Here is a 27,324-nt window from a genome sequence, read left to right on the forward strand (position 1 = left end):
TATCGAGGTGACGGTCCAGATGTGTTCAGCGATGGCTACGCCCTGCAGGTGAAGCAGCACTGTTTTTGGACCGACCTGAGCGAGCAGCGGCCCAACAGCTTCAGTTTGTCGCAGAAGCGAGAGGACATGGTGTTCTTTCTGCAAACTGTGGAAACGAAAAGAAACACAACTTAAAGTCCAACACTTTGGAGGAGATGTCAACAGTCTGACATTCATCAGATGCTTCCAACTGAAAATCACTTTTAGAATTACAGTTTTGTTCACACCTTCTCATAAAGACATTTTAAGGTCTGCAAAGTATAAAATCAAGCATTAAAAAGTTTGTCCTGAACTTTATCAAATGATGCAGTTTGAAAGAGTTTACTCCAACAGTTATATCGATGTGCAAATCTGAAATGCGGGTATGCACTCAACGTAAACAAAGCACTTGGAGGAATTCACCAGAAAGATTGAGTCAGACGAATGAGCTACATGAGGCCAACCACAGTCTGTGTAGGTAATCAAATATGGCACAAGTGGACAACTGGAGAATAGAGAAGATGTTTTGGGGGAAATGTAAAAAGTGAATCTGCAGTTAAAGAAAAAATAAAGAATGAGTAAGACAGCTGTCAATAATAAATCACTTTTTTAAAATTCAAGGATACATTAGGCATCTATATGCAAAACATATTGTGTGTATTTTGTTTATTACTTTTTTTGGACTGGTTTTTGAAATAAGTACCTTTAACTGACTTGCATTCATTTTGAAAACTTCTTACTTACAAGGTTCAGTCTTAGGACCCACCCTCTTTACAATCTACATAGGTAATGTAGGTCAGAGCATCCCTGGTGCATCCAAACATTTCTACGCCGATGACACAGTTGTTTATTGTCGAACTAAAACAGTTGCTAAGGCTTTCCAGCTTTTGCAATCCGCCTTTGACGTCATCACGGCAGATTTGTTCCGTCTTAAACTTGTACTAAATGCCACTAAAACCAAAGGGATGTTTCTTTCAAATAGGAAGTCAGTCCCAGCATTTCTTCCTCTGTTTTTATTCTCAAATGGTGTCCTTATTGAGTTTGTTGATTCCTATAAATATTTGGGTATCTTGGTCGACTCGCATCTCTCTTTTAAGCTCCATGTGGAAAACTTGGTAAAGAAACTGAAAGTTAAACTGGGTTTCTTTTTCAGAAACAAATCCTGTCTAACCCTGAATGCTAGGAAGCGCCTTGTAACTTTGACTTTCCTTCCCTCCATTGATTACAGTGACATTATTTACACAAATGCTCCTACAAGCACCCTGCAGATGTTGGATGCTGTCTATCACAGTGTACTAAGTTTCATAACTGGCTGAAACTACTGTACCCACCACTGCACCCTGTATTCACTGGTTAACTGGACATCATTAACTTCACGCAGACTCTCACTGGTACATTTTCATCTTTAAATCACTTCTTGGTCTGCTGCCTTCATACATCTCCTACATGTCTCTGCGTGAGTGCAGTTACAGCGTGCGCTCCCAGGACATTATTACCTGCAGTGTTCCCTCAGTGCAGACTGAACTTGGCAAAAGGGCCTTCTCCTATTCCGCTCCTGTTTCCTGGAATATCTTACAAAAAAATCTGAAGCTCTCGACCTTGACCTCTCTAAGTGGCTTCAAACATCTGCTAAGTTCCTGGGAAAAACCAGTGCAGCCATGTTCCTGTTTTTAGTTTTTTATACTACAATACAATGTAGCTGTATTTTTTTTTCTTCTTTCTTTTGGGTACTTTTCCTTTTGTTTGTCCTTTTGGTTGCTATTTTGTTTTGTTAAAAAAAAAAAATTAAATCTGTATGCCTCTTTTGTGACTGTATTTTGTTGTCGTTGTTGTCCACTGTTGTCATTACTCTTTCTTAAAGAAATCAGGTCTCTCTTGTAAATGAGTTCTCGAGGCTCATTGGGATTAATCTGTCTAAATAAAGGCTGAATGAATGGAAAAAAAAAAAAAGACAGTTAGCCTTATTAATAACAGCCATTGTTGTGTTTTCAATACAAAAGTCCAAAAGATGATAGGAAACAAACAATCAGACACGAAAAATACAGAAAACAGGAGTCGGAAACAAACCATGGCTTCAAGTTTTGCCTCAATAACCAGACGTGTGTGTTAGTGTGTGTGTTCTTGTAAACATACTTTTTGGGGCCTTTGCATTGACTTAACCCTAATCAGCCTAACCCTAACCCATCCACAATTCACACCTTAGTTCTAATCCTAACCCCCACAACTAGATTTCTCCTTATGGGGGACCTGGCTTTGGTCCTCATAAAGAGCAGTTGGCTCCAGAAACAAAAATGCACACACACGTGCGAGTGCGTGTGTGGGGTGTGTGTGTGCGTGTGTGTGTTTACAGAATCTGTTTTTCAGATCTTCTTGCCAACCTGATAAACACTAAAACAGGCTGTTACAGACCTGACTTTTTCTTGCATTCCTGCATGCTGCACTTCCTGAGCGTTTCTGGTTTGGAAATCTTCTCACAGAGGCTGTTTGGCATTAAAGTCCCATCCTGTTCACTCGACGTGCACGTGACCGCACGCTGCTGCAGACCCTCACCGCAGCTCACAGAGCACTGCAAACAAAAGTATTAGTTTGGAAATATTGACACAAACGTCTAGAAAGTTCTTGGATGTGCGAGGTGGGGCTGACCTCCTCCCAGGCTTCAGTCTTCCAGTAAGAGCAGGGCGTTAATCTGCACCCTTCTGAGCTGTTTGGTCTCAAAGTGGAGCTGCAGCGATGAGGCTCGGGGCAGAACACCAACCGCTCCCTGATGCCTTCGTCACAGCTGCCAGAGCACTGTGGGAAACACAGATATCTGAAAAGACTGGCTAATGTTTGTTACTTAATAATACAGGGCAGCAGCACTTTCACAGCTTCTGCAGAATTAACAACAAAGTGTTTATTGATGTTTGGCTATGATGGTCTTACCGCCCCCCAGGGTGACACGCTCCAGCTCAAACAGGGTTTTAGGGGGCAAAGCAGCGCACTGAGAGGCCTGTCAGACACAGCTTGGCAGTGGAAAGGTCTGAGGGCACGTTTACTCTGAGAATCGACACACTGGACATCACGGTAACTCCTTCTCACTAATCCACATTTATCTGGACACTGTGGAGAAAATACATTCTAACTAGAGAAATTGCACTTTTGCGAAAATGCAGTACGAATGCTTATTGCTGAAGAACTTGCTGAAAACAGCTGAAATTATCTAAAAAAAAAAACATGCTGAAATTTTGCTGAAAAGGAAGAACAAGTCAAAATTAGCAGGAGAAAGCAGAAAGGACACATATTTGCTAAATTGAGTTTAAATAAGCAGAAATTAGCACAAAAATTAGGAAAATTGATACCCCCCACCCCCCTGAAATTAGCAAAAAATTGTTGAAAGGTAGCTGAAAAAAAAACAAAAAGCCTTGAAGGAAGTGGAAAGAACTGAAATTAGCTAAAAATATGGAATTGGCTGAAGAAGCTAAAATTAGCATCAATGAGCTAAATAGTAGCTGACAGAGCAGAAAAAGCTGAAACTGGAAGAAAAAGCTGAAAGAAGTGGGTATTATCTGAAAAAAGTTGAAATTAGCAACAAATAAAAAACACAGCTGAAAAGTAGCTAAAAAAGCAGAAGTGGACTGAAAGAAAGATGTTTAAACTACCAGAAGGAAGTAGAAAAAGCAAATTTTAGCTGAATTAGGCTGAAAAATGTTGAAATGAGTGCACAAAATATGGAATTGGCCAATAAAGCTAAAATTAGCATAAAACAGCTAAATAGTAGCTGAAATAGCAGAAAGGCTGAAAGGAGCGATCAAGCTGAAATTAGCAAAAAGAAGTTAGAAGGAGCACAAAAATGTTGTAGTTGGCAGAATGAATCTGAAACAAGCAGAAAACAGCTGAAAAAACAGCTGAAATTAGCTGAAAAAATGTTAAATTTGCACAAGGAAGCTGAAAGAAGCTGAATCAGGAGCAGTAAAAGGTTGTAAACAGATCTAAAGATCTGAAGGATGTAAAATGAGCTCAATTCATTTTCTATGAGGAAAAAAAAAATAGCAGAAAAGGCTAAATATTTCAAAAAGCTAAAGTTGCACCAATACCAAAAGTCTTGGCAGGATTGTCCTGAAAGCGCTGAACATTTTAATTTATGATTTGTTGAAATAACACAAAAAATTGTGGAATGAGAAAGATGACGAAAAACATACAGAAAAAAAGTGGCTCACGATAGTGTGAATGTTTCATAAACATTCATACAAAAATATTGGTTAGAACAAGGACAAGCCCATTTCTTTGAAAGGTAAAGTAGGTGACAATAAAGGGAATAACACCTAATGATCAGGCGTAATGAACCAGTATTGGTTTAGTGATCAGATTAAGTGGCTGGTTGGAATCTAAGGTTACTCACTTTGCTCCAGCTGCCAGTTTGCCAAGTGGCACACGGCTGCAGGTGACATGTTCGTGCAGGTTCAGGTCTCTTCGTGTTGGCACAGTCCTCGTCGTTCTGAGAACTGCACACCACTGTCCTCCATACAGCTCCAATCCCACAAGTTGTTGAACACTGGACAAACAGGTAGATTTCATCAATAAAACGGAGCATAATGTTGATGACAAATCAACCATTTACATTTACTCGTTTTCTTTATTCTATTTTCTTTTGTTTATTTTGTTGGCTGTGAGGAGAGAGCATGGAAAACAAGAATTTCATTACGTGGTTTCAACGTGTGTTTTTGTATCCGTTATTGTTGTTCCACATTCTTTTCCGCATTACGAGCATGGACCGTACATAAATTCTGAATGTAGCCAATGTGCACGTTATTTTGTGGACTAAAGCCTCAAGTTAAGCCATCAACCTTCAGGGAGCTTTTGAAACGAAACTGACATGCGATGACTGAATGTGAACCCAGGGATGTTCTCTACATTCACTGGGTATCAACTAATCTAAGGAATCAAGTCCATTGAAGATGCAGGATGTTAAAGGAAAGTGTTTTTCTGGACATGAGAGATCTATGCTGCTTGAACAGTTTGACTTTGCCCTGACCAGCATGTGTGTCGCCTTCCACTTGTGTTTGCAAGGTTGACTAGTTGTGGCAGCCATGTTGAATCGGGTGGACTTCAAATGTTCATCAGTTGTAGACGCACATTCAGTGATTACTTCCTGAGAGTTTAATTAAAATTTGGTAAGTGGTTCGAGAGATATTTTGCCAACAGACAGAGAGACACACACACCTGCCTTTGATGGACAATTGTTAAGCTTAAAACATTTTCCTTGCTTTGGGAAATTAAAAGTTTACTTGCATATTGTTTAAAATAGAAGGAATAGTGATAAAATGTCTGTACCCACCTCACTCCAGTTTCCTACAACCCAGGATTTATTCATGCTAACTGGTTCTCTGGCCATCAGGTTGCTTTGGCCACCGGTGGAACCGCTCTTGGAGCTTCTCGGTTGCTGGTTTGGGCTCTTGACTGGACTGCCTTTGGACTTTGCAGGGGGCTGTTTGACACGTGAGGTGGGACTGTTTTTCCTGACTGTTACAGCTGATTTCTTTAGTTTACTAACTGGTACCGCTGGCTGAGGTGGTGCCGCAGTGCTGGATGTTTTCCTTGCAGTTGTAACAGGAGTTTGCTTTTTCTGGAAGACTGTTTTTGGTAAGACTGCGTGGTTCCTGTAGACGGGAGTGGTCAGGGGAACCCGGTGTGTCCAGTGGCTGTTTGGGCTGGTGTTTGACTTTGTGTGGGGGTTGGATAAGTAGTGACTTGTCTCTGCCCATGTCTCAGTACTGGTGAGCGAGGGACTGTGGGTAGTTGTGGTTATGGTAAATGGATGTGTTTCTGGTGCTGGTGTGGCTGTCTGACTTGTACAGGACGTCACTTTGGTGAAAGAATCCAAATCAATAATCCTCTCGTGTTCTTTCGTCCTGTCCTCGACAACATAATCAAATCCTGGAGTGTTCATCCACATGTCTGGAGTACTTCCTTCCTCTCTGTCTTCTAAATTTTCCTCCTCTACAGTAGTTATTACTTTGTCCTTTTCAGCAGAACTTGGTTCAATGGATTGAACTTTTCTTTTGTCTTCTTTATTTTCTCTGATCACATTATTAAACTTATAATCATCTGCATTTATAATTTCAGGGGTTGTGGGTTCAGGAAGATAAGGAGATCTAGTGGTAGAAATAAAAGCACTTGTAATTTCTCCAGTGGTTCTTATAGGTGCAGGTGTGGTGCTCGTAGGTGTCCACGAGGGAGAACCAGTAGTAGGGTGGGTCTTTGGAGGGAAAATGCGTCGATAAACAGGGGGAAGTCCGGGCCGTCTATTAAAACCCGAGTTGGGACAACTCTGCAAGCCGCACAGTGATCTGGATCTGGGTTTGGTTGAGAGGTCACAGGCCTTTTTGGGCTCCAGTGCACATGACACAGTGCGTGAGCGAATGCCTCCTCCACACGTGACGGGGCACTTGAAGAAGACAAACAAAGACTACATCAGCTCAAAAAGCAAAACAAAGACTACATCAGCTCAAAAAGCAAAAGGATCAAGCTTGGGGAGAATCGTGATGAAAGTCTCGAGGTCAGGGAGTTCACAAGCTACCCCGTAGAAAATCAAATTTCTTTGAAAAGACTTGCCTCTTCCCAGCTGCCAACAACCCATTCCTGCCCACATGGCACATCTCTGTTGCACGGCACTACAGGTTTAGGTTTAAGTAGATGCTTGCATTCCACAGGGTGGAGTACTCGTTCCTCCCTCGAAACTGTGCGCACGCAGAGAACCGTCCTCTTCCTCAATCCTTCTGATCCGCAGGTGGCTGAACAGTGCTGCCAGCCGCCCACCCACCACCTGAGAGTCCAGAGAGGACGGAAAGATAACAAACAAACTGAAACGTATATTCTGGATGAAAATTAACAAGTGTGGGGTTTTTTAAATATTTTTTTTCAACTATTAACCTTCATATTTTGACCCTCTAACACTGAGCAGGTCCCGCTCTTTGTTGAAGTGATGAACACTCTAAAAATTGTTGGAATACAAAATTGTGAAAAGAATAATAAAATAAATCAATTGTTGTTCAACCTGTATTTTTATTGCAGAAACCATATTTATTGTTATTGATATGGGTTTGCTCAACCCATGCCCAAGGTGGGGCAAACAAGGTGGAGGCAGGTGTGCTTCACCTTTCCCACCCACATTTTGATGTTGTCGGTCCAGGGGATCGAACCGACAACCTTCCGATCGCAGGCAGGCTCGCCTTCTCTAACCTCTATGAACTTTTTTTAGGGGGCCAAAATAAAAAAAAGTTGCTAAAAAGTTCATTCTTGTCTAAACAAAAATCATGTAAAATTGTTGAAACGGTGAGTTATAGAAAGTTTTTATTTCCACAAATTTGCAACATCATCAAAAGCATTTATATAAATTGTAAAATAAATATAAAAATCATCTCTTGAGCTTTTTGTTTGTTTTTTTAAACAGTCATTCATGTCACAGTTAACCAAAGTGTACAGAGATTACAAACCCAAACTCCAATTTGGACTAAAATCACTTATTTCAATGACTGAAATCTCAGAATATGTCACTAAAGTCAAACATTGTGGAAAATATGAAAGAGACGGACTCATCACATCTTTGGCTACGAAAGGGAACATCATCATTAAGCAATAAAACTTATGACTTTTAGCTTTAGAAGCCCTGCATTTCAAACAGTATGTAGTTCAAGCCATTGGACAATAGATTGTGCATGTGTCATTAGCGAAAAAAATGGACATTTTAATGTTATATGGATGTTTGAGAGTACGCACCTAGCAGGGCAGTCCATATTCTTACATCTGCGGTGTTTGTCGTCTGGACGGCTGTTTGGGTCACACAGAGATTCATCCACGACACCCACGTCTACCTCAAAACAACGAACAGGCTGCTGTTGTTCTCCTAAAGGCAAAAAAAAAAAAAAAAATATATATATATATATATATATACATACATAAATTAAGAAATGCATTTTATTTTTTTACAATTAATATTAAAATCTAGCATTTTCTGAGTGGTGTGAATGCTGAGTGCTGAATGACTTTGCTGAAATTTGTTGAAGAAGCTGAAACTGAGTGGTTAAGGTTGAAACGAGCGGACTAGAAGGTAAAATTAGCAACATTTCAGCTAAAAGCTAAATCAAGAAAAACCAGATAAAATCAGCAAAGTTGTAGCTGAAAACTAAAATGAACAAAACAGGAGCTAAAACAGAAACTAAAAGCTTAAAATGACACAACTGCAGCTAAAAGCCTAAATAATCAAAATAGTAGCTAAAACTAGTAAAACTGTGGTTCATGGTTAAAAATAGCCAAACAATAGCTGCAAGCTAAAATTTGCTAAAAGCTAAAAGCTAAACTTAAATATAGCTAAAACCTCACGTTGGCACAACATAACTTAAACATTAAAAGTAACTTAAATTCAAAATCCTTGTTTTAATCAACAAAACAAAAGAATGAAATATAGGTAAATATTGAAAAATGCATAAAAGTTACAAATGCCAAAAGTTACCGCAACCACCTCCTGTTTAATCTGATTGTTTCAATGGATGAATGGTTAAAATTTCTGGAAGTATGCTTAAGTAGTCAGATGCCAAAATGCATTTAAAAAAAAACAAACAATAGTTTAATGTTGAATCAGCATTCACACAATAACGTTTTCAGTTTAATGGGAGTCAAACCTAAGCCACAGGTGGTGCTGCAGTCCGTCCAGGCACCGTGTCTCCAAATATAAAGAGGTTCAGTCACTTCATTTTCTGTCTCTTTGGTCTTCTTGATGGTGTACTGATACTTTAGACCTGGGTTCTTCTCCTGAAAAAGCAACTAGAAAACAACAGCAATGTTCGGCACTTGGAAGTATTCATACAAAATATCAATTAGCATAAATTTCAGATACAGTAAAATATTGTGGCACTTTACAGATCCTTATTTGGTGCTTTCCAAAGGTGGCCCACCTGGATCATGACAGGCTGTTTGGTAGGCCCAGGGGTCGTGAGGTTCTCCATGTTCCCGCTTCGCTCGTAGTAGAACGTTGACCCGCCTGCCTCGTACTCGCCGTTCCACTGAATGATGTAGTTGCCGTTCAGGAAGTACTCGCCCGACCCCACATTTCTCAGAGCCAGGAAGTTACCTGCCTCCTCCACTTCCTTTATCAGAATGTCGCGGGCACCCTCAGGTATCACCCCCACATCCCTGTACCCTGGGAGAGACGGGGGTGGGGTGGTGGTCAGAGTTACATAGAGGTAATGGTGGGCCCACCATGGCTGCTGCCACGCTCACATCCAGACCACCAGACACCTTCTTTCTTGTTTAATTGAGTGTGGGCTCAGTTTGCGGGGGCGGCTGGCATGTGTGGCTGTATGTGTGCTGATTCTGCATGGAGGTGGAGGGGAGGGGGCATTGCCCTGTCTCTGTTTTTTTATTGCGTGGGGATAGAGGGTGGATTGGGGGGAGGCCGAAAGCAGCAATGAGCAGGTCTGTGGTGTTTAATGATGTTTGTGGGAAGGTGTGTGTGTGTTTGTTAAAGGAGGGGGAGGCTTGCCCTTGGTGTGAGTCTTTTGAAGTCTTACACATCTGGGAAGGTTATCTGGATGGGATGCAACGCGAGGAAAACACATGCCGAAAGAGAAAGAAGAGAGAAAAGAAAGGAGGGGAGGTTTTTTATTGGTTTAAGGGCCTCTTTCATAATGAATCTGTCTTTCTGACATGTTGATTTAGTGGGTGAGTTACACTTTTCCAAGTGCAGTAAAATCAGTCAAAGACGTGGATCTTCAAACTCACTTGACACAAACATGCACGCACACTTGCAACAGCTGTGCAAGGTGGCTGCCATGGCAGCAAAGAAACAATGATGCAACACTAACGGACTATCCTGAAATTACTTCCCGCCTGAAGAACAGACTTTTGAATTCTGCACTTTTATTCACACTTTGTTTGGCAGCACATCAAAGCAGGAGTTTGTCTGTTTTGCGTTACTACCATTTTATTGTTATACGAGTTGTCATGCTTGGATAATTTAACGAGGATAACTGTTGTCACACTCACCAAAACCCTCTTCTTCATCAAACGTCTTATAAACCGTCTCACAGCTTGTGCCGTCGCCCAGACAGACTCCACAGTGATCTTCCACCGCGTTTGAATCAATACCGTAGTCACAACCTACCTCCTGCAGAAACACACACACACACCGTGCCTGAAAATATACTGAAACACAAACAGCACAGTGGACGTTTGTGTTGGACAATGTACTAAAGGACAGTTAACTGCTGTCCTTGTGTCAAAATGACTCAAAGGGCCTAACTGTGATTCAAAAGCAGCAGGAGAGTCAATCAATTATGCATGTTTCATAATGGATGATGTGCAGGTTCTTTCAGATGTTTGTGCGTTGGTGTTTGTTAATCTGGTGGTAAATGTCTAGCAGGAATTCATTCCACTGCAGTCTCCAAACAACACATTTTTATTATCCCAAAATGTACCCCACTGACCATTAACTAGTTAAAGTCAACTCTGTCTGACTTGTAGCAGCATGTCTCATAAACCACTGGACAATTTTGATTTAAACATGCAGAAAGTAACTGTTAAATGTACGGTACATCAAAAACTGATTCACTTTTGGAGTCAACGCAGTCCAAGATAGTCTCCACAGCTAATCAGCCTTACCAAGCACAGTATTGAACTTACTAAAATATGATGTGGAAGTAGCAGAGAGTCATTCACAACTCATACGCTGAGCTTTACATCTTGCAATATTGCACATATTTATAGTCAAGGTTTTATCTAAATGGCCACAATGCTGTTATTTCTCAACAGAAGATGATCTTGATCTTAAACTTTGGCTGGAAACTCAGCAGGAGATGTACATTCAATCAAAGAATGGTAGGCCTTTAATTGTTTAACTATGGTCTTATTTCCTCACAGTCTTTAGACATAAGCCAAATCTGCAAAAAGTCGCAGTTGACTCTTTAAGAAAAGAGGTAAAGATCCACTTAATTTGCAAAATAAATAAATAAAAAAGAGACAGAAACAAAAGGTTTAATACTGTTCAGTCCCACACAAAGACCGCTACCCGGTAACCCTACCTCCCAGTTTCTTTGAGTCTCTTACCCAGCCACACTACCTTGCACACTCCGTTAATGCAGATGTTTCTGGACTTGTTGTTCATGAAGCACGGGGTCCCATCGGTCACAGTGTCGAGCATCTTCTCAGAAAAATACTCACCGACTGGTCGACAGTGGAGCTCGCAGGGAATCACTGAGGACAGGAGGAACGGAGGAAGAGAAAATACCAATTTAATCCTGAGAGACTGCAAATAAAATACATGCTACTAATAAGATAATAATTAATTAGACTGGTGCAAACTGATGAAATCAAATAAAACAAGTGCTATGGACGGTTTATTTTTATTAAAACATTTCGTCTTTCATCCTAAAGACTTTGTCAGTCCAAGGAGCTGAAACAAACTCAATCTGATAAATAGCACCTATGCACATAGAACTATTGGCGTCAATAACAGAGATCTAAATACACAAACTGTAAAAAAAAAAAAAAAGAAACCCTCAGCAGAAATATACAAACTGCACCACAGCTTTTATACTGTTGGTAGTAGAATGGTATAAACATTTCAAGTGCAAATGCTGCCCCCTGCTGATAGATTCACACAACTACATCTACAAATCAGTTGTCTGACTGCAACCAGCGGATGTTGATCTGTGCTGTTTTACAGTGTAATTGAGTTTTTTTATTTTTTTTTATCACTTACATGGGTTAGCAACAGGAATCCACTGATAGAGCTCATTGTGGTAAGGCACTGTGTCAAACTCACTGCAGAGCATCTCTCTGAAGGTTGGTTTATTGTTCTTGCAGGGTTTTGTGTTACAGGTCCGATAACGCTTCCTTTCTCCGGTGCAGTACTTGCCTCCAAACTCTGGTCTGTCAGAGAGCAGCACATGAAGCTCAGGCATGTTCAATAGGGTGAGGCAGATTCAGTGTGAATTCTTACTTGGGATTGTTGCACTCTCTCTCTGCAGACTGGACTCCAGTTCCACAGGTTCTGGAGCAGTGAGACCATTTGTTCCACTGCCCCCAGTCTCCGTTCACCGTCTCAGGGAGTTTTCCAACAATCACACACTCTCCGGAGATACACCACTAATTGAGAACAAAATAAAAGTGTAATAGCTCAATAAGATAAGTGAGATGTAGCTGAAACTTTGTGTCACGAGGATAAAACCCTGTTGGGAAACAAAAACAGAACTGTTTACCTTCTCAGGACCACAGCGAGTCCCATCTATAGGTGAGTCCAGTTTGGAGCGACAGGATCCGTTCACTGAACACCAAAGAACCTGGCAAATGTTCTGAAATCCACAAATAACAAGGAAAAAGGCTGTTTTCTACATAGTTTTTGACATTTCTAAACCAGAGTTCGCATGATATGCTTACATCTATCTCTGGGCAGAAGGTGGCGTTTGGACCGTACTGGAGTTGACACTGATGGTGTGTGGTGTAACGAACACCAAGACGAGCCAGTGGAGTGGTTAGATCTCTCTTAGATGGACGGTCATCCAAGCAGGAACCCCAGCCACGACTAAAACAGAGTCATTCAGATGTTAAGCCGAGTGAGACGGGTTTGGAAGAGGATTAAAAAAGACAGATTAAAATAGACAAAGTGCCATGAAGGAGAAAAGATGATGTGGAAAGTCTGAAAAAAAAAACAGTACTCAAGTTGAACTTGTAGCTACATTTTCAGAATCGCAAAATAGTTTTAACATGCACACAAACAAATGTGTTGTTAGTCTTCTGTGAGTTTTTTCTCATTGTTTTAAGATTATTACTCATTCATTAAATTAAATAATGAGATTTAAATGTCTAATTCACAATATGGCCAAATTCAGAAATGATGTTAAAGCTAAAAATAAGGAACACAAAAACCAATATAAGTACATTATACTAATAACCTTTCTAAAATAAACTTATCAAGAACATAAAAGTACATTAAAGATGCTCATTGCAAACTATAAAACCAAACATAATTTAGGTTATCATGGTGAAGTTTGGGCAGCACAGTGGTGCAACTGGTAGAGCTTCTGCCTCTCAGCGAGCAGGTCCTTGGCTCAAACCCCGGTCCAGGGGCCTTTCTGGGTGGAGTTTGCATGTTCTCTCCGTGCATGCGTGGGTTTTCTCCGGGTGCTCCGGTTTCCTCCCACAGACCAAAAACATGCTTGTTAGGCTGACTGGTAACTCTAAATTGTCCCTAGGTGTGAGTGAGAGAGTGAATGGTTGTTTGTCTTGTTTGTCTCTATGTGGCCCTGTGATGAACTTGCGACCCCGTCTAGGGTGTACCCCGCCCCTCGCACAGTGATTGCTGGACATGGGCACCGGCGACCCCCGTGACCCAAAATGGAACAAGCGGGTAAAGATGATGGATGGATGGTGAAGTTTGAAAATGTTCACTCCAGTTGTTTTTCTGATACATTGATATGCTATTTTGAAATGCCCCCTCCACAGAATCGCTGCGTTAACGTTTTGAAGGTGTACCCCTGTGATCCTGAAGCTGTGTTGTCGGGGCATCAACCCCTGGTATCCCCCAGCATACAGGTCTCAGGGTAGGGGTCAGATTAAGAGTGATTCAAAACCTTGAAGAAAAAACAGCAAACGCATTAGGAAGCCTAGCCCAGAAAATGGAAACCAGAACACTCCCCTGGAGCCATAGGCCTGGGAGGCGGGAGCTCACTGGTGAGCGCCTTGTGGTCGAGCCTTGGCTCGTGGGGCTCAGCCAGTCTAAGCCTGAAGGAATAACAGAAAGCCAACTCCACGTGGACCCACCACCTGCGAGGAGATCTGTTATGGTCAGGTGCTGTGCTTATGGCATCGGAGAATCCCTGGCCATGCCAGTTCCTTGTGGCATGTGGAATGTCACATCACTGGTGGTAAAGGAGTTGGAGCTTGAATGTGAAGTCGAGCGGTGACTTTAATGCTCATGTGGGCAATGATGGCGTTATCTGGACGGTGGTCACTGGGAAGAATGGCCTCCCTGACTTGAACCCGAATGGTGTTTGCTCATTGGATTTTTGTGCTAGGCATGGGTTGTCCATAACAAACATCATATTGAACATAGTGTGGTTCACAAGTGTACTTGGTACCAAGCCACCTCAGGTGAAAGGTTGATGATTGATTTTGTAGTCTTGTCATCGGACTTGCAGCTCTATGTCTTAGACACGTGGGTGAAGAGAAGGGCAGAGCTGTCAGTTGATCACCACCTGGTGTTGAATTGGATTTGGTGGTGTGGGAGACTACTAGACAGACCTGGTAAACCCAAATGCATAGCCAGAGCGAACTGGGAACGTCTGGTGGAGCCCTTGTTCTGTGCGACTTTCAACTCACACCTCCGGGAGAGTTTTTCACATGTCCCAGGGGAGGTCAGGGACATGGAATCTGAATGTGCCTTGTTCAGGGCCTCTACTGTAGATGTGGTTTTCAGGAGCTGTGGCCTGAAGGTCATTGGTCCTGTTGGGGCAGCAACTAAAGGACCCACTGGTGGACACCAATGGTGATAGAGGTCGTCATACTGAAGAAAGAGACCTTCATGACTTGGTTGTCCCAGAAGACTCCTGAACAGCTGACCGGGACAGGGTGGCTTTGGTGGTTGCGGATGAAGAAGCTTGGGCATGGGAGGAATTCGGGGAGACCACGGAGAAGGACTTTTGGTCAGCCTCAAGTAAGTTTTGGCAAACCGTTCGGTGACTCGTAAAATAAAGCGGACTCCTGGTTGTGCTTGGTTTGGGTAAGGAACTGCTGACCCGGACTGAGGACATTGTTGAGCAGTGAAAGGACCACTTCCAGGAGGACTCGGACTTTAGTCCAAAAGACTTCTTCAGTCTTCTTCAGACTGAAGAAGTCTTTTTGGATTAAAGACGAAACAATTCAACAAAGAAGAATCCGTCCAGAAGATCTGATTGAACCTTGTAGTGGGCATGCATCAGGACATTTACTATTTAACCGTTTTTAATGCCAGTCTAACACTTGGAATGCTCAGAATTGATTTCAAACCTATTCACAAACTTTATTCAACATGTCTGAGCATCAATACATATCAAAACATTCACATTTTAGGACGTCTCTATACCAGAAATGGGTCTAAGGATGTTGCCCTTGTTGACCTCTTTTCAGTCACCGGCTTTTTCTGCACAAATTTTGCTCACAAGTTTTTGATTTAGGGACACATTCATCTTCAATATGTAAGAAAAAAAATACTGCTTTTTAACACTTTTTCTTTAAAATCTTTTTTGGAATTAGTACCTTAGAAACAAAATCTTAAACTTTAACTTTCCCAGAACTTGTTTATGTTCCTACATCAGCTCAGCTTTGACATGTGACTGTTCAGCAGCAGCTGTTGTTGTCAGAGGGGAATCGGTTCATTTATCTCTGACACATGTTTTACAGAAAATAATAACAGTAAAAAAAAAACACGAAGGTATTTGTGCAAGAGTTAACACTATCTCTTTGTTTGATTGTCTGGTTTCAAATGAGCTGAGCCTGAAAGCGTTTGTGCTTCTGCATTAAGCTTTTATCTGCACGTCACATTATATGCATCCAGCTGGTGCCAGTGTCAAACAGAATTCATGCAATATTTGCAAAAGTTCACAATCTTGAGAATTCATAATTCTCCTAGTCCTTACAATTAAAAACGAGGCAAAATGAAATCATTTAAAAGGGAACAACGTCAGAATAAAGTACAGTCTCAGTCTTACTCGAGGAAGCGTGTGATGTAGTCTTTGGAGCAGGAGGACCAAGTGAGAGGCGAGCTGTCGTACATCAGCTGTCTGGACATGATGAACGGGTGTTTCCCTTCCAGCTCGCAGTCATTCCCCTGGCCGTCGTGATAAATCCCAAAACTGCAAACATAGAAAAAAATTTTGCTCAGGTGTTACACACAAGGGCAGCACGGTGGTGCAACTGGTAGAGCTGCTGCCTCTCAGCGAGCAGGTCCTTGGTTCAAACCCCGGTCCAGGGGCCTTTCTGGGTGGAGTTTACATGTTCTCTCTGTGCATGCTTGGGTTTTCTCCGGGTACTCCGGTTTCCTCCCACAGACCAAAAACATGCATGTTAGGCTGATTGGTAGCTCTAAATTGTCCCTAGGTGTGAGTGAGAGAGTGAATGGTTGTTTGTCTCGTTTGTCTCTATGTGGCCCTGTGATGGATTTGCGACCCCGTCCAGGGTGTACCCCGCCCCTCGCACAGTGATTGCTGGACATGGGCACCAGCGACCCCCGTGACCCAAAATGGAATAAGTGGGTAAAGATAATGGATGGATGTTACACACAAAGTACTGACTGAAAAATAAAATTAATGTTGCTCTTATTTGAACTAAATCGGTGCTTTTAGGCAACTGGGTGATAATTATGAAAGTGGTACTTAAATGCTAGTAAAGTTAGTAAAATTTAGTTTATTTGTCTCATTACTTGTTGTCGTTTTATGTTCAGTCACTACAAGTTGTGAAAATGCACTGATTTGTTGACTGAACAGAAACGTTTTCACTGACATGGGAACATTTTGGCCCCTCTACATCTAAACTTCAGCTCTATCAGGCGTCCAAAACTTTATGTTCGCTTCCAGAATTTCTATTTGCACAGAACAAATTCAACAAATATGTCACGAGTTCATTTATTACAATGTCTTTTGTGGTAACTGATCAAAGGATAATGTGCCTTTTTTGACACATTGTCTTATTTTATGGTCATGAGGCAGCCAGGTTGGGGCCACTGTTAATTTTGGGGAGCACACCAAAACCAAAAGTTGAAACAGAATTTCAGGAATTAGCCCACTGCGTAAGCGTTGGGGGGTGACTTTCAGCTAATACCACACTAGATTTAAGCTCGTGTAAAATTAACTGGATTCTAGACATGCTTGTTTTTGTCCAAGGTTAATTAGCTGTGGTTGCCATCTTGAATCAGACTGACTCCATAAGTTATTCAGTTGTAGATGTGCATCCAGAGTTGAAATCCATCATGGGATATTTTGCTAACTGACAGATTATACAAACAAAACTGCCTAGCTTGGTGGGCCTGCAAATCTATAGGGGGAAGCCATTACCCACTTTGATGTTAAGAATTTCCCACTAATTAAAAGTCCACACACGGATAAAGAGACACACCTGTGGCCCATTTCATGAGCGACGGTGAAGGCGACAGGTAGACCTGAATCCTCATTGATGTTACAGCTGCGATGAGGTTGACACATTCCAGACAGATGAGACAAACCCAGAGTCTCACAGGGCTGGTTCATCCCTGCACAGATATCCTTCCTTTGTGGGGAAAAATATGAAAACAAGTGTAGCTGATTTGATCGATGGAAATTGCCAGTAAATTCAGATTTGTGTGCCACTTGCCTGGTGATGAGCACAGCCAGGTCATGGTGAGCCGGGTGTGTGTCGCTCTGAGGGTTCAGGTTTTTCTGCCATGAGCAGAAACTGGACAGAGTGGTGTCAGCGTGGTGAACGATCTTCAGCCCTTTCTGCAACAGACAGAAAATATAGAAACACGTTTTATCACCGGTTAGACTCGGTCACATGTCAGAAATCAAAGTGTAAAACAAGTTATGGAGCAAAAAGGAATTATTTTAAAATATGAATAATTGATTGCCTGGAGCGAAGGAATAGCTAATGCAAGTTTCTCATGTACGTAAAAACGTAACAAGATGATTTGAACAGGAGGCCAAAAAAACAAACAAAACAAAAACCAAGGGTTACATCTTTTATACAAACTCCACATAAATTGTTTCAACTTGTGTGATATGAAATTTCAGGATTTTTTTCTTCTTTTTTAGATATAAATACATTCTAAAAGTAGCTAATTTGGAAATTATATGACTTCATGCATTCTGAACTTTTATTTATTTAGTAACTACATTCTACTCTTGTAACTGATGTTACTCAAAATACAAACAACACAAAATGTTTACTTGAAACTTTATGAAACCTTTGAAGACATGGTAAAAACAATAAAAACGATCTCATGTCTTTTTGATCGTTGGGAAAATGACCATTTTCATAAGCACGAGAAAACAATATTTATCAAAATAAAAATTGTTGCAAATTAGCTACAATAATGTGCTTTATCTGTACAAGGGAAGCCTTTATATTTATTACATATTATTATATACGTATAATACATATATAGCTGTATTTGAACATTAAGTGTTATCTTAAGAGAACAACAGCACGTCCTGTTATTAATTGTTCTACAAGCTGAATCTAGTGTGAAGCATTCTCAGATATTTGAGTGTTTTTACTCTGTTTTGGATTCAAGTTTGAATTAGATTTAAAGAGAAATGTGTAGTAAGTGAGTGTTACACCTAGTGTGAACAGGATCTGAAAGTCTGCAAAAATCCTGCAGAGACTCGACACATCTGAGAGATGAAGATCTGCTGCATGTGAAGTTTTTCAACTAATAGTTCTTTGAGAATCATCTAGTTGGAGCTAAAATACTGTTTTATGTGTCAAACTGTTTGCTATGTGTATTAAAGCCATTCTTCTTTTTGCTAAACGTGTGATGCAAACACTGTCAAAAAAAGTTACAGGGTTAGAATAATGACTTTATCAGATCCATGTTACCTTCATGTTACTCAGTGGCGATTTTAGCCTCTTTTTGGGGGCGCACAAGTACCCCTAAATTTTAATTCAATACCCCTGAAAATTTAAGCAACCATCATTACCATTTTGTCAGAAAACTCAGTTCTCAAACTTTAGATTCACCAAAATATTGAATAAATTTGGAATTAAAATGGAATAAATGATGACAGTCGTATAAGGACCAGTAAAATCTATGATTGTTTTGCACGGGTTGAACCCTCAACGCCACCTGTCAATCAATCCAGTAGGCTTGTCAGCAACTGACCAATCAGCAATCTCAATTTGTCCCGAAGTGAAACGCCCCTTACCTGCAGGAGCTCCACCCATTTTCATCCTCCAACAACATTGTCAGGGCTTTGCATTACGAATGGTTTGCGGTCAGAAGGATGTGTAATGTAGAGCGGAATGCTATGTCTGTAGCATCTTAGCTAGTGCTAGCTTAGTGCTATATGTTAATGCCGGCAGTTGTCGATTTAGGATGCATGAGAGAAGCGGAGTGTGCTCTATTCACACAAGGAGAGCTGTTGGTCAGGCTACTTCTTGTTGTGCCATGCTCTCTAAAATAGTTATTGAATCAAGTGTTTACTTATGTAGGTAAAGTAGATGATTAACAACCTGTTAAAATACACCAGAATGCTGGAAATGGCTTCTACTTAATTAAAAAATTCTGGGGGATGACCCCTGACACCCCCCACCAGTGTGCCCTCCATCCTACCCCCACATTACAAATGTGTTTGACACCAATGGCCAATGCGTTGTTCAAGCCAATAGTCTTTGTCAACACTGGGGGCTGAGCACCCCTAAACGTCAGATTCTAGAATCGCCCCTGGTGTTACCTCTTCTCCTTGCAGCAGAATGAGGCGCACTAAAACCACATGGATGGCATTCCCAATACTGGCATCATGGAAGATCCCAGCTACCTGTTGACATGAGAAAATGATCTCATATGTAAAACAAATAAAAACAGATTGGGGGCAAAGGCAGAAGTTTGCTCATCCTTCTCACCATGTTCATGATGGTGAAGATGTAGGACTCCACGTTGTCACTGCCGTGGTACTCGATGAGTTTAGAGTCAGCCACCACCAAGGTCTCCACCCACCGCTCTCGGCTGACTGAACGCTGCGAACGGGACTGGGTCTCCCCCCTCTGTTGCTCCCTCTCCCATTCCTCCCTCTCCTTTTCCACCTGGAGAGAGTTCCTTGGAGCATCTGAAGCGTGGATAATTAAATACATGGCTTACAGCACAGTTACACTCACTTGACTCTCGATCGCAGACAGAGGAAAAAAAGAAGACTCATTTGCATTCACACACCACACAGCTGCAACACACACACACAAACTGAGAGACACACCTTGAACTCCACAGGGGCTGGGAGTGTGTTCAGATTCAGCGCCACGTTTTATTCTGTAGATGTCTTCAGCAGTTCTTGGATAAATCACATGTGGTTCTGGGGTTCCTGCAGGATGATCGAGTGGTTTCTCAACGGGTTCGATAAAAAAATGCCCTTCTGGAAGCAAGAAGAGTCCTCTCTGAGGAAAAAAAAAATCTTGACAGGGTGACAAGAACAAGTCCAGTCTCAGGTCTTTGAAATGACACAGATATCCTCATTTAAAAACAACTTAATTGGGGAGTGCCTAACATAAGGCAGCCACTTATTATTATCCACCTAACAAGGGTTTCTTAACTTTATAGCTTACTCTTGTGTCAACTTCAATGCAGACCAAACCACAATGTGTACCCCCACAAATGTTATATCAATATGACAAGCTTGGCACCGTGATGTGTGCTATTTTTATTGCTTTGAGTTACCATGGCGATGTAATTTGCAAACAAAGAAACCATTTTTCTCATTTAAAACACCTACATTAAAAAAAATTCAAGATGGCTACCAAAGCTTCATTTAAATGGCTTTAAATCAACTATTTTTACTCATTTAGAGCTGAAATTTGGTTTGGTTATAGCTAGAAGAGGGTCCCAATCACATACTGAATCCAAACAACAAATCCAAGATGGCCACCATAGCTTAAAATAAATAAAAAAAATACTATAACGCAGTGATTTTTTTTTTTTTTTTACCATATTGAGCTGAAATTTGGTATAGTAGTAGCTGAGAGCGAATTCAAACACAAAGTACTGTCAAATGAAAATTTTTAATTGGCAGCAGCGTGGCAGTCCCCGTCAAAGTTTCTCCAGGAACTTTTTAGCTGTCATTATTATCACCAGCTACAGGGTTGTCTGTTAGCAGAATATCTTTTAAACTACTGAGCAGATTTTAATAAAACTTAATGTGCCTCTACATCTATTACCATTTGGAGTCAACCCAACTCAAGACAGCCACCACAGCACAAAATGATCTTAGTTTAAAACTTTGGTATGAAAGGAGGTGGATGATATGCATTCCTTCAAGGAATGGTGGGCTTTTAATTAGATGCAAGATTTTATATCTAGTCAAAAAATGTAAAACTCAAATTATGTGTAAAGCTGATTTATGCATTCTTCGGCTGTGGTTAGAGCTTCATAATCATGCTGTGGTGTTAGGACTTACGAGCCCACCAACAAATCATCGAAGAGTCTCACCATGGACTCAAAGCTCAGATGACCCCTGAAGAAATGTAAACTTCTCTTGAGTCTATCATTAACCAACAGGTCTTAATATGAAGCTTTCTCCTCGCCTCAAGCACATTCTCCATCTGCAGCCGCAGCCATGCAACAACGTCTTCCTAAGTATGCCATGCATGTTTGTACTGGTGCCGAGAGCTCTACACACATATCTGCTCCTGCTCATTGATTTTAATGTAAAAAGCACAACATTTGCAGGCAAACACGCCTGAAAGGCAAATGTCTGCTTTTCTCTCGTTGCATGTGACAAAATAGTTTTTAGAAATAGGTTTTATTGAGCTGTGCTTAAACATGTCCAGGCAGTTCCAGGATTATTCTTTCTGTCCTTGCTCAGAAAAATATTTAAAGGGACATAATAAAAAGACGAGAAGACAAAAATCTGCATCAACAAAACTTATGGAAAAATATGTTTCTTTAACTGTGTATAATTGTGTATAAAGGACATAAATCTCGGAGCATTTCATCTGGTTTTTGAGTTCTCTAGCTCTTGTAGAGATATTTCCAGCTGTTTGTGAAGCAGCTCAGCTTTTTGAGTCATCCTGGCAAGTTTGATTTCTGTTTCTCAGAAGAAGAAGGGGAAGAAGGGGAAAAGTTTTGTTCAGCAGTCTGCGGCTCTCTGACTCAGGTTCACATCGCTGCAGTCTGGGAGTTCAGAGAGTTAACATCAGAGCTCCCTTTGGAACTACTATGTTACTGCATCTGTTACACCGTGTCTCAAAACGTCCAAAATACTCAAGCAGACACTTTGTTGGATGCGGCTAAGAAATTCAAGATTTTTTTCCCTTCGTAAACCAGGATCAGAATAACAGAAAAATTGTAAAACTGAACAAAATTATTATGCCTGAAGTTTTGTTGTTTTTGTGCAAACTTGGTTAACATAAAACATGGGGTTCTCCTGCACTGACTCAAACTGTGGCCTTAGGCCAAAGTCCCCAAAGAGAAAGACTCATCTCTGAAGCACGCAGGCTGACCTATCTGTGTTAAGCTGAAGGTTCCCAGAGGCCCCCGTACAGTGAACGCTCAGCTGATTTTACAGTTTTTCTGTTTCTCATCCAAACGCTGTATGACAGCAATAACATGTCTTATCTCTGTTTTTGTGTTGGAGTTGTGTAACAGCAAGACAAAACTCTGCATAAACATGTTAAAACATTGTGCTGTTTTCTGTGATTAAACCTTCACATCACGCTCTGTATCTGTAAACTTTCTGTCAGTCCCAAAGTCTAAACCGTAGGCATAACAGCAGCGGTTTTATTTATTAGTTTATTTGCCTAATATCACTAAAATTAGAAAAATCATATATAAAAATGATGCAGATAAACTGGTTCATGCATTTGTCACGTCTAGACTGGACTATAGCAATGGTTTGTTATCTGGGTGTCCAAATACTTATTTAAAAAATCTTCAGTTGATCCAAAATGCTGCTGCCAGAGTCTTAACTGGAGTTAGTGGGCGAGATCATATCTCCAGTTTTAGCTTCTCTCCACTGGCTCCCTGTCAAGTCCAGAACTGACTTCAAAATCTTACTTCAAACCTACAAAGCTCTCAACAACCTAGCTCCATCTTATATTACAGATATTATTGTTATATATTTTCCCCACAGAGCACGTCGCTCTCAGACTGCAGGTTTACTTGCAGTTCCTAGAGTCTCCAAAAGCATAATGGGAGAAAGATCTTTGAGTTATCAGGCTCCTCTCTTGTGGAACCAACTTCCTGTTTGAGGCTGACACATTGTCCAGTTTTAAGACTTTCCTTTTTGATAAATCCTATAGTTAGGGTTGGCTTATGCTGCCACAGGTGTAGACTACTAGAGGACAAATTGACCTCATTTCTTTAAATAAATTGTTAAAATTGAATAGTTTTCATTTGATACTATTTTTTCTTAACATGTGATTCTTGACCTGCCATTGTGTATCTGTTCCTCCTTCCTGTTCCTCTCAAACCCATCCAGTCGAAGCAGATGGCCGTTGTCCTGATCCTGGTTCTACTAAATGTTTCTTCCTCATGATTTTCCTTTCCACTGTTACCTTTGTGCTTGCTCAAGATGAGAGTCTGCGATGAAGTTAGACCCAAAGAAGTCTGCTCCTCAGATAAATAATGTTATTACCGTAAATTACTTTTTATGTACAGTATATGAACGTTTCTGTTCAGTGCCCTGAGATGACTTCTGTTGTGACTTGGCGCTATAGAAATAAACTGAAATTAATTTAATTTAATTTATTTCAGGTGCTCCAAAACCCAACAGAAGCAGGAAATAGAAGCAGAGCAGTTCCACATGGCTGGTGTATTTAGGGCACAGATCTGTGTTATGGTAATCTCCTGTGGCTCTGGCACCTCATACCCAAACAGTACGCTTCCTCCAGGTCAGAGGAAAGGGGTTAATGGGAAGGAGGAGAAAGATGTAGAAAACGAGGGGTTTGAAGCAAAACCTGCTAGAGTAATTCTCCATTTTGGTTCAGATGATTTCGACTCTTCTGTGTGTGCTGAACAGAAAGATTGCACAGGTTCTGTGCTCGGTAATTTAAGGACTCCTACTAAACAATACAACCACGCTGCTGCAGAAGCTCTCAAGCTGTGCTGCTCTGTGGGACTGCAGTTTGTAAAACATCCTGCAGAGCAACGGTCCCTGCTTTCAATGAGCCTCTTTGTAGCGCGTCTTCCTGGTTGATCTTCTGTCCACCACTCTTTTTGTGCTGAGAGGTGTGTGCTGATGGTGCTCATTAACAAATCATAAACATTTTAGCAAACTAAAAAAGCTTTTTCACAAACTGCACCCATCAGGCACTCTATTTTCTGTATTTACTTTAGTTCAGGGAACAATCATGTGAAATCTCCTCTTTGCAGATTAAAGAGATTATTAGCATTTTTTTATTTATTTGAGAAACATTCTTTAAAGATAAGGGAAATTACTTTATAATGAATTTAAACTTGCAGGTTCTTGATTTGTTTTGCGCTTCGGGGTATGCAAAAGATTAAAGTCAGATTTGCAAAAATTGATAACTTTTTCATTACAAAGGGAACAACTTGTTCTCAGTCCAACATGGTTTTTATACAGGAACATTTAAGGGTGATGCAAAGACACCCCCCCCCCCCCCCCAAAAAAAAAACCCACAAAAAAAACAGCAAATAAAGTGAAGCCTGTTGCAATAAAGCTCTTTATACTGGGGCAATTATTTTTTTTGTCACCAGATGTAGGGCGTTAAAGTAGCAGGATGTAGAGGTGTTAATGTAGTGGCTACTGGCTTTACACCAATTATGAAGCAGTCCTTCTGTTGCATGAGTAACCCATGAACTTTTTTCACAAATTAGGTTAAGGATCAGAAGCTGAACTGACAAAAAAAAGACATATTTATCATACTTCCTTCATTTAGGTCAAAGTCCAGCTGAGGTCACATATTCTGAACAGATTACAGTCTAAAAGAAATTACAGGAAGCTTTATATTGATGTTTTCCTGTTATTGATGCTTCTTTTTGCTTTTTTTTTTTTAATTTTTGTGCTTATTCACAAGTTCCTTTTAACTTTTTTGTCAATTTTCACACAGATAGACATGTAGAAATTTGCAGAAAAACTGCTTTTTGCAGATAAATCTACAGCTTTACCACCTGCATCAAAGAGAAATCACTGCAATTTCCTGTTTTATTTTTTCCTTTCCGTCACTCAGGTGTCACCTAAGACAGTTCAATAACGCTAAAGGTCAATAACAGATATTTGATATTTTTTGACCTCTCTTGTTTGTCTCTCCAGCCTTACATGCATGCAATGATAATAATTAGAAAATTAAAATGCAACAGAATTTAACTAACCTGGACTTTGCTGTTCAACGTGACCCACCACAGTGTGAAACTGTAGTGAACGCAGTAAAAAAAACAATTATAACTATTGTTTTTATTAAAGGAGAGTGCTGTGAGCACTCTGTGTGTAACAAACACTTCAATGATGGCGGTCATAATTTCAGTCAATAAAAAGTTCATTTAGTCTTATCTGAATAAAAATATGCTGTTCTTCAGGATTTATTGCAGGTTTATATCATTATGATGCAGGTTTTCTTTTTTTAATGTTTCAGTAAGCTTCAAACAGTTCAGTCAGCTCAATCTGATCAGTCACCAATTAAAATAACAAATTAAAAGAGCAGTTTATCTGAAGCAGCTGTGTTCTGGACAACTTAACAAGTGTATAATGTATATTGTATAGTGGAGTTTACTTTTGATTGGTGTTTACACCAGGAAGCCAAGAGTCACATCTGTTTCTTGACAAAAAAAAATCCTCTTCAGTTTAGCAAAATGTCAGTAAATGCTGAGCATTTGTCTCATTATTCCTGCTTTATGTAAGCTTCCTGGTCTTTGTGACATCAGTATGTTCCACTTTATGTTTGATAAATAAATATTTCTCCCAACTTATATTTTCTCTCTCCCCTGTCTGTGAGGATGGTGGGGGTTTCATGAGGGTGGATGACTTCTCTGCATCTGGCAGGCTTTTACTCCCACATCTGTCTGGCTGAGTCTTGCTGTTTAGCTGTCTCTGTGCATTTAGCTGCTATAAAGCTTCTAACAGAACAAAGAGGTGTAATATATCACAGCAGCCTCCCGTTTGGAATGAGAAGGAAATGAGGGCGTGTTGAGGAATGTGCAAAAGTATATTTACACAATCACAATTCTGTGTTATTAAAGTTTTTTTTTTTCCTTTTGCATGTAAAGTGGCTCTGGCTGCTGTTTCAGGCTTGTCATGAGCCGCAGTGCAACCCCCACAAACACAACAAGGAGACAGGAGGAGAGGAATTCCTGCAGTGACACAAAGTGGGCATGAACTCAGCAACATTCTTCACGACTAAAACAAACTTAATTCTCTTTGGCGTTTACAAAAGTGTTGGTGCAAACTGAAAAAGATCTCATCTTTGTTGAGTAAAGCTTTAAAAGAGCTACTTTTTCAGAAATGTTCCACTGCTTCCTGTGTTAGTTTAACATCTTCATGTGTTGGAGCGATCTTTAATAAATCTGCTCCCCAGCTGAGTTCTCTAGCAGCCTGAGTGAAGCAGCACAGCTTCACTGAGCACTTCTTTTTCCTGTCTTTCCATCTGTCAGACCATGCAATAAAATAAAATAAAAAAAAAGCCAAATCGCTCTCGTTCTCTGTCAGCACAGAACAAAGAAAAGCTGCGTGCTCTGCTGGAGTTTGAAGGCTTTCTGCAAGAGAGTGAAGCTGATGTGAGAGGGGGTGAAAGAAAGAAGGAATAAAGTTGATTTATTTATTTATTCTTTAATGTTTGGCCGACAGGCAGCAGCAGTCAGTGAGTCTGCAGCTCAGTCCTTCTGCAAATACTGTCAGGAAGTCAAACTTACAGACAGGAATAGTTTGCTGCTGGCTGAGTCAAATATCAGTGGCAGAGTGATGCACTTCTTTAATGAGAGTTTGGGGGGGGGGGGGCTTCCTGATGCAATTATTGGATAAAACGGAACAATAGAGTAACCTCTTACCAGTCCTTTGCAGGTGCTGATGGCAGCCGTCCCTCTAACACCAGAGGCCTCCACAGTGCCAAGAAGGTGGCACGAGTTCCCGTCAGAGTGATGGTGCTCGGTCCCGTTGCCCCCCCTCCTCTCCAGGATGTACTCACCTGACACCAGGTGAGTGTTTCTGGTTAAATTAAACATCAAAGTCTGTTCATTGTGGCTGACCTGGTAGTAAACGTGTCCTTCTGGGGACAGGGGTTGTAGTTCACGCTTGACTCTCCCACTCTCGAAGTGGTGGGACAGAGAGTGGGAGATGAAGTGTCCATCAGAGCTGGTTTTCACTGGGTGGACAATGGACACATCTGAGCTGAACTGGGACAAGTGACCTTTAGAAGACACACCAGACTTTTAACTCCATGAGGTCCTTGGGATTCAAACGCTCTTCTTTTTACTCATGCAACATTAAAGACATGCACACATGCTCCGTTGTCATGCACCCCACTGACCTTGCTCTGCAAAGAGTGAGAGGAGTCTGCCAGAGAGCTCCTCGTGGCCGGCTGCCAGAATGAACACAAAGTAGTGCAACAGGAAAAGAAGCGAGTGCTCCACAGAAGCGGGCATTTTTCATAGAACCAAGCTGAAACCCC

General features: G+C 40.9%; 2 protein-coding genes across 2 annotated transcripts in view; both read right to left on the reverse strand.

Moving 5' to 3' along the window:
• tmem8b (transmembrane protein 8B) overlaps window positions 1-27,324 on the reverse strand; it is a 1,109,927-nt gene that overhangs the window by 855,277 nt on the left and 227,326 nt on the right. The gene's annotated exons all lie outside the window — the stretch shown is intronic.
• On the reverse strand, window positions 1-27,324 carry adamts12 (ADAM metallopeptidase with thrombospondin type 1 motif, 12). Its single transcript, XM_037680914.1, has 24 exons — window positions 27,184-27,324; window positions 26,705-27,063; window positions 19,968-20,145; window positions 19,621-19,823; window positions 19,452-19,535; window positions 17,370-17,498; window positions 17,140-17,285; window positions 15,738-15,881; window positions 12,430-12,574; window positions 12,252-12,344; window positions 11,993-12,138; window positions 11,753-11,922; window positions 11,111-11,244; window positions 10,039-10,159; window positions 8,949-9,193; window positions 8,676-8,817; window positions 7,774-7,900; window positions 6,610-6,820; window positions 5,333-6,442; window positions 4,397-4,549; window positions 2,941-3,117; window positions 2,662-2,808; window positions 2,428-2,584; window positions 1-145 (listed from the first exon to the last, which is right to left on the reverse strand). The coding sequence occupies exons 1-24, from the start codon at window positions 27,296-27,298 to the stop codon at window positions 36-38; spliced, it is 4,746 nt and encodes a 1,581-aa protein (XP_037536842.1). The 5' UTR covers window positions 27,299-27,324; the 3' UTR covers window positions 1-35.

This window comes from Nematolebias whitei, chromosome 8 (genome assembly GCF_014905685.2).
Source record: "Nematolebias whitei isolate Nwh7 chromosome 8, NemWhi1, whole genome shotgun sequence".
In the NCBI taxonomy this organism is placed as follows: domain Eukaryota; kingdom Metazoa; phylum Chordata; class Actinopteri; order Cyprinodontiformes; family Rivulidae; genus Nematolebias; species Nematolebias whitei.